Source organism: Aegilops tauschii, chromosome 5, assembly GCF_002575655.3.
Source record: "Aegilops tauschii subsp. strangulata cultivar AL8/78 chromosome 5, Aet v6.0, whole genome shotgun sequence".
Classification (NCBI taxonomy): Eukaryota; Viridiplantae; Streptophyta; class Magnoliopsida; order Poales; family Poaceae; genus Aegilops; species Aegilops tauschii.
In genome coordinates, this window is record NC_053039.3 from 477,115,875 (window position 1) to 477,126,046 (window position 10,172).

The 10,172-nt window shown below is 46.5% G+C and overlaps 1 protein-coding gene across 1 annotated transcript; it reads right to left on the bottom strand.

Moving 5' to 3' along the window:
- Positions 1-232: 232 nt before the first annotated feature.
- On the bottom strand, positions 233-901 carry LOC141023043 (uncharacterized). The gene is made up of 2 exons (XM_073499346.1): positions 628-901; positions 233-450 (listed from the first exon to the last, which is right to left on the bottom strand). Exons 1-2 carry the CDS (start codon positions 899-901, stop codon positions 233-235), a joined length of 492 nt encoding a protein of 163 aa, XP_073355447.1.
- Positions 902-10,172: the final 9,271 nt, after the last annotated feature.

Here is a 10,172-nt window from a genome sequence, read left to right on the forward strand (position 1 = left end):
GATTACAAAAGGCAGCGATACATACGTGCATACGGCTAACTGTAAAACGAGCGGAGGAGTTCTGCGTTCCACGGCCGGGTTGTTTCTTCGCCGGCGGTATCCCTCTTGCGCTTGTTTGACTTGCAGGCATTGATGAGGTAGTAGGCGCTGTGATCGCACAAGGTCTTGCCAACGATGAAGGGACCCTCCCATGGGGGGACAGCTTGTGTTAGCCGGTCTGCTCTTGGACGAGTCAGAGGACGAGGTCTCCCTCCCAAAAAGCGAGGGGCTTTATCTTCTTGCTGTGGTAGTACCTCAGGCCTTGCTGGTAGATGGCTGAGCGGCTATGCGCTAGGAGACGTGCTTCTTCGAGCAGGTCGACGCCGTCTTCGCGGGCTTCTTTGGCTTCGGCTTCAGTGTACATCGTGATGCGCGGCGAGTCAAACTCGACGTCGGTCGGGATGACGACTTCTGCTCCGTAGACGAGTAAGAACGGGGTGAACCCGGTCGCCCGGTTTGGCGTTGTTTGGAGACTCCAGAGGACGGGTGGCAGCTCGTCGAGCCAGCTGCCGGGTGAACGGATGAGCGGCTCGACGAGCCGCGGCTTGATGCCGGATAGGATGAGGCCGTTGGCCCGCTCGACCTGGCCGTTGGACTGCTGGTGTGCAACGGAAGCCAGGTCGAGGTGGATGCCGGAGACGGAGCAGTACTGCGCGAGTGCGCCCTTGGCGAAGTTGGTACCGTTGTCCGTGATGATGTTGTTCTGCATGCCGTAGCGTATCGCGAAGTCCTTGACGAATCGGACGGCCGTTGGCCCGTCCAGTTTCTTGACCGGCCTTGCTTCGATCCATTTGGTGAACTTGTGCACCGCCACCAGCAAATGCGTCATGCCGCCTCGAGCGGTCTTGAAGGGCCCCACCATGTCGAGTCCCCAGACCGCGAAGGGCCAGGCGATCGGGATGGTCCGGAGTGCCGACGCCGGCTAGTGGCTTCGTTCGCTGAAGCGCTGCCATCCCTCACACTTGAGGACGAGCGACTCGATGTCTTGGAGGGCCGTGGGCCAGTAGAAACCATGGCGGAAAGCCTTGGCCACCAGGGACCGCGAGGCAGCGTGGTGCCCGCACTGGCCCTGGTGTATGTTGAGGATGATCTCAATGCCCTTGTCTTGCTCGACACGGCGTTGAAACACGCCGGTGGAGCTGCGCTTGATGAACTCATTGTTGATGATGCTGTAGGCGGACGCTCGGCGTCGCACTTGCCGGGCTTCGGTCTCGTCCATGGGGAGGACCCCATTCTACAGAAACTCTGAGATGGGCAGGGCCCATGATGGCGCCGTCACCAAGGCGAAGACAGCCACCATGGCGGGTTCTCGGGCGGCAGCCCCCGGGTCGGGAACGGCGGCGGCCGGATCGATGGTTGCGGCCCTCGGGCCGGGTTGAGGCGCGACCGGGTCGTCCGGGACGTAGATGGACTCGGAGTCCGGAGACGGCTCGACGGACGGCTTGTGCAGGTGCTCGAGGAAGATGCCGGATGGGATGGACTGCCGGGACGAGGCGATCTTGGCGAGCGTGTCGGCCGCCTCATTTTCCGCACAGGACATGGAGGAACTCGCAGCCCGCGAAGAATCCGGACAGCTTCTGAACAAGGAAGCGGTAGCTCGCCATGTTGGGCTCGCGGGCATCCCACTCGCCTGAGCACTGCTGCACCACCAGGTCCGAGTCGCCATAGCACAGGATGCGCCGGATGCCGAGTTCCTTGGCAAGCCGGAGGCCATGCACAAGGGCTTCGTATTCGGCGACGTTGTTGGAGGCGGCGAAGTGGATCTAGAGCGGGTATTTGGGCCGGTCGCCCTTCGGGGAGGACAGCATAATGCCGACCCGTAGGCCGAGACGCATCTTCGAGCCGTCGAAGTGCATGCACCAGTGTGTCGAGTACGGCGGCGGTGGTAGGTACTGGGTCACGGTCCAGTCGACGAGGAAGTCGGCCAGAGCTTGGGACTTGATCGTAGTGCGCGGTTCGTAGAGGATGGTGTGGCCAGCTAGCTCGAGCGCCCACTTGGCGACCCGGCCAGAGGCGTCTCGGCACCCGGTGATTTCACCGAGAGGGGCCGTGCTGACCACAGTAACAACGTGGTCTTGGAAGTACTGCTTAAATTTCATGGCAGTGAATGAAGGAAATATGCCCTAGAGGCAATAATAAAGTTATTATTTATTTCCTTATATCATGATAAATGTTTATTATTCATGCTAGAATTGTATTAACTGGAAACTTGATACATGTGTGAATACATAGACAAACAGAGTGTCACTAGTATGCCTCTACTTGACTAGCTCGTTGATCAAAGATGGTTATGTTTCCTAGCCATAGACATGAGTTGTCATTTGATTAACGGGATCACATCATTAGGAGAATGATGTGATTGACTTGACCCATTCCGTTAGCTTAGCACTCGATCGTTTAGTATGTTGCTATTGCTTTCTTCATGACTTATACATGTTCCTATGACTATGAGATTATGCAACTCCCGTTTACCGGAGGAACACTTTGTGTGCTACCAAACGTCACAACGTAACTGGGTGATTATAAAGGTGCTCTACAGGTGTCTCCAAAGGTACTTGTTGGGTTGGCGTATTTCGAGATTAGGATTTGTCACTCCGATTGTCGGAGAGGTATCTCTAGGCCCACTCGGTAATGCACATCACTATAAGCCTTGCAAGCATTGTGACTAATGAGTTAGTTGCGGGATGATGTATTACGGAACGAGTAAAGAGACTTGCCGGTAACGAGATTGAACTAGGTATCGAGATACCGACGATCGAATCTCGGGCAAGTAAAATACCGATGACAAAGGGAACAACGTATGTTGTTATGCGGTCTGACCGATAAAGATCTTCGTAGAATATGTGGGAACCAATATGAGCATCCAGGTTCCGCTATTGGTTATTGAACGGAGAGGTGTCTCGGTCATGTCTACATAGTTCTCGAACCCGTAGGGTCCGCACGCTTAAAGTTATGACAGTTATATTATGAGTTTATATGTTTTGATGTACCGAAGGTTGTTCGGAGTCCCGGATATGATCACGGACATGACGAGGAGTCTCGAGATGGTCGAGACATAAAGATTGATATATTGGAAGCCTATGTTTGGACATCGGAAGTGTTCTGGGTGAAATCGGGATTTTTCCGGAGTACCGGGAGGTTACTGGAACCCCCGGTAACTTAATGGGCCTTAGTGGGCCTAGGTGGAAGAGAGGAGAGGAGGCTATGGCAGGGCCGCGCCCCCTTCCCCCCTAGTCCAAATAGGACAAGGAGATGGGGGGCGGCGCCCCCCTTCCTTCCTCCCCTCCACCTTTTCCCCTCTTCCACTCCTAGTCCAACAAGGAAAGGGGGGAGTCCTACTCCCGGTAGGAGTAGGACTCCTCCTGGCACGCCACACCTCCTAGGCCGGCGGCCTCCCCCTTGCTCCTTTATATACGGGGGCAGGGGGGCACCTCTAGACACACAATTGATATACGATATTTTAGCCGTGTGCGGTGCCCCCCTCCACCATATTACACCTCGATAATATCATTGCGGAGCTTAGGTGAAGCCCTGCGTCGGTAGAACATCATCATCGTCACCACGCCGTCGTGCTGACGAAACTCTCCCTCAACACTCGGCTGGATCGGAGTTCGAGGGACGTCATCGAGCTGAACGTGTGCTGAACTCGGAGGTGCCGTGCGTTCGGTACTTGATCGGTCGGATCGTGAAGACGTACGACTACATCAACCGCGTTGTGTTAACGCTTCCGCTTTCGGTCTACGTGGGTACGTGGACAACACTCTCCCCTCTCGTTGCTATGCATCACCATGATCTTGCGTGTGCGTAGGAAACTTTTTGAAATTACTATGTTCCCCAACAGTGGCATCCGAGCCTGGTTTTATGCGTTGATGTTATATGCACGAGTAGAACGCAAGTGAGTTGTGGACGATATAAGTCATACTGCTTACCAGCATGTCATACTTTGGTTCGGCGGTATTGTGAGATGAAGCGGCCCGGACCGACATTATGCGTACGCTTACGCGAGACTGGTTTCACCGTTGCGAGCACTCGTTGCTTAAAGGTGACTGGCGGGTGTCTGACTCTCTCACTTTAGTTGAACCGAGTGTGGCTACGCCCGGTCCTTGTGAAGGTTAAAACAGCACCAACTTGACAAACTATCGTTGTGGTTTTGATGCGTAGGTAAGAATGGTTCTTGCTAAGCCCGTAGCAGCCACGTAAAACTTGCAACAACAAAGTAGAGGACGTCTAACTTGTTTTTGCAGGGCGTGTTGTGATGTGATATGGTCAAGACATGATGCTATATTTTATTGTATGAGATGATCATGTTTTGTAACCGAGTCATCGGCAACTGGCAGGAGCCATATGGTTGTCGCTTTATTGTATGCAATGCAATCGTCATGTAATTGTTTTACTTTATCACTAAGCGGTAGCGATAGTCGTAAAAGCAATAAGTTGGCGAGACGACAACGATACTACGATGGAGATCAAGGTGTCGCGCCGGTGACGATGGTGATCATGACGGTGCTTCGGAGATGGAGATCACAAGCACAAGATGATGATGGCCATATCATATCACTTATATTGATTGCATGTGATGTTAATCTTTTATGCATCTTATCTTGCTTTGATTGACGGTAGCATTATAAGATGATCTCTCACTAAAATTTCAAGATAAAAGTGTTCTCCCTGAGTATGCACCGTTGCGAAAGTTCTTCGTGCTGAGACACCACGTGATGATCGGGTGTGATAGGCTCTACGTTCAAATACAACGGGTGCAAAACAGTTGCACACGCGGAATACTCAGGTTAAACTTGACGAGCCTAGCATATGCTGATATGGCCTCGGAACACGGAGACCGAAAGGTCGAGCGTGAATCATATAGTAGATATGATCAACATAGTGATGTTCACCATTGAAACTACTCCATCTCATGTGATGATCGGACATGGTTTACTTGATATGGATCATGTGATCACTTAGAGGATTAGAGGGATGTCTATCTAAGTGGGAGTTCTTAAGTAATATGATTAATTGAACTTAAATTTATCATAAACTTAGTCCTGATAGTATTTTGCAAATTATGTTGTAGATCAATAGCTCGCGTTGTTGCTTCCCTGTGTTTATTTTTGATATGTTCCTAGAGAAAAATTATGTTGAAAGATGTTAGTAGCAAAGATGCGGATTGGATCCGTGATCTGAGGATTATCCTCATTGCTGCACAGAAGAATTATGTCCTTGATACACCGCTAGGTGACAGACCTATTGCAGGAGCAGATGCAGACGTTATGAACGTTTGGCTAGCTCAATATGATGACTACTTGATAGTTTAGTGCACCATGCTTAACGGCTTAGAATCGGGACTTCAAAGACGTTTTGAACGTCATGGACCGTATGAGATGTTCCAGGAGTTGAAGTTAATATTTCAAACAAATACCCGAGTTGAGAGATATGAAGTCTCCAACAAGTTCTATAGCTAAAAGATGGAGGAGAATAGCTCAAGCAGTGAGCATGTGCTCAGATTGTCTGGGTACTACAATCGCTTGAATCAAGTGGGAGTTAATCTTCTAGATAAAATAGTGATTGACAGAATTCTCTAGTCACCATCACCAAGTTAGTAGAACTTCGTGATGAACTATAGTATGCAAGGGATGACGAAAGTAATTCCCGAGCTCTTCGTGATGCTGAAATCGACGAAGGTAGAAATCAAGAAAAACATCAAGTGTTGATGGTTGACGAGACCACTAGTTTCAAGAAAAGGGCAAAGGGAAGAAGGGGAACTTCAAGAAGAACGGCAAGCAAGTTGTTGCTCAAGTGAAGAAGCCTAAGTCTGGTCCTAAGCCTGAGACTAAGTGCTTCTACTGCAAAGGGACTGGTCACTGGAAGCGGAACTACCCCAACTATTTGGTGGATAAGAAGGATGGCAAAGTGAACAAAGGTATATTGGATATACATGTTATTGATGTGTACTTTACTAGTGTTTATAGCAACCCCTCGGTATTTGATACTGGTTCAATTGCTAAGAGTAGTAACTCGAAACGGGAGTTGCAGAATAAACAGAGACTAGTAAAAGGCAAGGTGACGATGTGTATTGGAAGTAGTTCCAAGATTGATATGATCATCATTGCACACTCCCTATACTTTCGGGATTAGTGTTGAAACTAAATAAGTGTTAGTTGGTGTTTGCGTTGAGCATGCATATGATTTGATCATGTTTGTTGCAATACGGTTATTCATTTAAATTAGAGAATAATTGTTGTTCTGTTTACATGAATAAAACCTTCTATGGTCATACACCCAATAAAATGGTTTGTTGAATCTCGATCGTAGTGATACACATATTCATAATAATGAAGCCAAAAGATGCAAAGTTAATAATGATAGTGCAACTTATTTGTGGCACTGCCGTTTAGGTCATATTGGTGTAAAGAGCATGAAGAAACTCCATACTGATGGGATTTTGGAATCAATTGATTATGAGTCACTTGATGCTTGCGAACCGTGCCTCATGGGCAAGATGACTAAAACGCCGTTCTCCGGAACTATGGAGAGAGCAACAAATTTGTTGGAAATCATACATACAGATGTATGTGGTCCGATGAATATTGAGGCTCGTAGTAGGTATCATTATTTTCTGACCTTCACAGATGATTTGAGCAGATATGGGTATATCTACTTAATGAAACAGAAGTGTGAAGCATTTGAAAAGTTCGTATAATTTCAGAGTGAAGCGGAAAATCATCGTAACAAGAAAATAAAGTTTCTACGATCTGATCGTGGAGAAGAGTATTTGAGTTACGAGTTTGGCCTTCAGTTAAAACAATGTGAAATAGTTTCACTACTCACGCCACATGGAACACCACGGTGTAATGGTGTGTCCGAACATCGTAACCGTACTTTATTAGATATGGTGCGATATATGATGTCTCTTACCGATCTACCACTATCGTTTCGGGGTTATGCATTAGAGACAGCTGCATTCACGTTAAATAGGGTACCATCAAAATCCGTTGAGACGACACCTTATGAACTATGGTTTGGCAGGAAACCAAAGTTGTCGTATCTTAAAGTTTGGGGTTGCGATGCTTATGTGAAGAAACTTCAAATTGATAAGCTCGAACCTAAATTGGAGAAATGTGTCTTCATAGGATACCCAAAGGAGACAGTTGGGTACACCTTCTATCACAGATCCGAAGGCAAGACATTCGTTGCTAAAAATGGATCCTTTCTAGAGAAGGAGTTTCTCTCGAAAGAAGTGAGTGGGAGGAAAGTATAACTTGATGAGGTAACTGTACCTGCTCCCTTATTGGAAAATAGATCATCACAGAAACCAGTTTCTGCGACACCTACACCAATTAGTGAGGAAGTTAATGATAATGATCATGAAACTTCAGATCAAGTTATTACTGAACCTCGTAGGTCAACCAGATCAAGATCCGCACCAGAGTGGTATGGTAATCCTGTTCTGGAGGTTATGTTACTAGACCATGATGAACCTATGAACTATGAAGAAGCGATGGTGAGCCCAGATTCCGCGAAATGGCTTGAGGCCATGAAATCTGAGATAAGATCCATATATGAGAACAAAGTATGGACTTTGATTGACTTGCCCAATGATCGGCGAGCCATTGAGATTAAATAGATCTTCAAGAGGAAGACAGACAGTGATAGTAGTGTTACTGTCTACAAACCAAGAATTGTCGCAAAAAGGTTTTCGACAAGTTCAAGGTGTTGACTACGATGAGAGTTTCTCACTCGTATCTATGCTTAAGTCTGTCTGAATCATGTTAGCAATTGCCGCATTTTATGAAATATGGCAAATGGATAAACAAAACTGCATTCCTTAATGGATTTATTAAAGAAGAGTTGTATATGATGCAACCAGGAGGTTTTGTCAATTCTAAAAGTGCTAACAAAATATGCAAGCTCCAGCGATCCATCTATGGACTGGTGCAAGCATCTCGGAGTTGGAATATACGCTTTGATAAGTTGATCAAAGGATATAGTTTTATACAGACTTGCGGTGAAGCCTGTATTTACAAGAAAGTGAGTGGGAGCACTACAGCATTTCTGATAAGTATATGTGAATGACATACTGTTGATCGGAAATAATGTAGAATTATTCTGCAAAGCATAAAGGAGTGTTTGAAAGGAGTTTTTCAAAGAAAGACCTCGGTGAAGCTGCTTACATATTGAGCATCAAGATCTATAGAGATAGATCAAGACGCTTGATAAGTTTTTTGAATGAGTACATACCTTAACAAGATTTTGAAGTAGTTCAAAATAGAACAGTCAAAGAAAGAGTTCTTGCCAGTGTTACAAGGTGTGAAATTGAGTAAGACTCAAAAGCCCGACCACGGCAGCAGATAGAAAGAGAATGAAAGTCATTCCCTATGCCTTGGCCATAGGTTCTATAAAGTATGCCATGCTGTGTACCAGATCTATTGTATACCCTACACTGATTTTGGCAAGGGAGTACAATACTGATCTAGGAGTAGATCACTGGACAGCGGTCAAAATTATCCTTAGTGGAATAAGGATATGTTTCTCGATTATGGAAGTGACAAAAGGTTCGTCGTAAAGGGTTACGTCGATGCAAGTTTTGACACTAATCTAGATGACTCTAAGTCTCGGTCTAGATACATATTGAAAGTGGGAGCAATTAGCTAGAATAGCTCCGTGCAGAGCATTGTAGACATAGAAATTTGCAAAATACTTACGGATCTGAATGTGACAGGCCCGTTGACTAAAATTATCTCACAATCAAAACATGATCACACCTTAGTACTCTTTGGGTGTTAATCACATAGCGATGTGAACTAGATTACTGACTCTAGTAAACCCTTTGGGTGTTGGTCACATGACGATGTGAACTATGGGTGTTAATCACATGGTGATGTGAACTATTGATGTTAAATCACATGGCGATGTGAATTAGATTATTGACTCTAGTACAAGTGGGAGACTGAAGGAAATATGCCCTAGAGGCAATAATAAAGTTATTATTTATTTCCTTATATCATGATAAATGTTTATTATTCGTGCTAGAATTGTATTAACTGGAAACTTGATACATGTGTGAATACATAGACAAACAGAGTGTCACTAGTATGCCTCTACTTAACTAGCTCGTTGATCAAAGATGGTTATGTTTCCTAGCCATAGACATGAGTTGTCATTTGATTAACGGGATCACATCATTAGGAGAATGATGTGATTGACTTGACCCATTCCGTTAGCTTAGCACTCGATCGTTTAGTATGCTGCTATTGCTTTCTTCATGACTTATACATGTTCCTATGACTATGAGATTATGCAACTCCCGTTTACCGGAGGAACACTTTGTGTGCTACCAAACGTCACAACGTAACTGGGTGATTATAAAGGTGCTTACAGGTGTCTCCAAAGGTACTTGTTGGGTTGGCGTATTTCGAGATTAGGATTTGTCACTCCGATTGTGGGAGAGGTATCTCTGGGCCCACTCGGTAATGCACATCACTATAAGCCTTGCAAGCATTGTGACTAATGAGTTAGTTGCGGGATGATGTATTACGGAACGATTAAAGAGACTTGCCGGTAACAAGATTGAACTAGGTATCGAGATACCGACGATCGAATCTCGGGCAAGTAACATACCGATGACAAAGGGAACAACGTATGTTGTTATGCGGTCTGACCGATAAAGATCTTCGTAGAATATGTGGGAACCAATATGAGCATCCAGGTTCCGCTATTGGTTATTGACCGGAGAGGTGTCTCGGTCATGTCTACATAGTTCTCGAACCCGTAGGGTCCGCACGCTTAAAGTTATGACAGTTATATTATGAGTTTATATGTTTTGATGTACCGAAGGTTGTTCGGAGTCCCGGATATGATCACGGACATGACGAGGAGTCTCGAAATGGTCGAGAAATAAAGATTGATATATTGGAAGCCTATGTTTGGACATCGGAAGTGTTCCGGGTGAAATCAGGATTTTTCCGGAGTACCGGGAGGTTTCTCGAACCCCCCGGTAACTTAATGGGCCTTAGTGGGCCTAGGTGGAAGAGAGGAGGGGAGGCTAGGGCAGGGCCGCGCCCCCTTCCCCCCTAGTCCGAATAGGACAAGGAGATGGGGGGCGGCGCCCCCCTTCCTTCCTCCCCTCCACCTCTTCA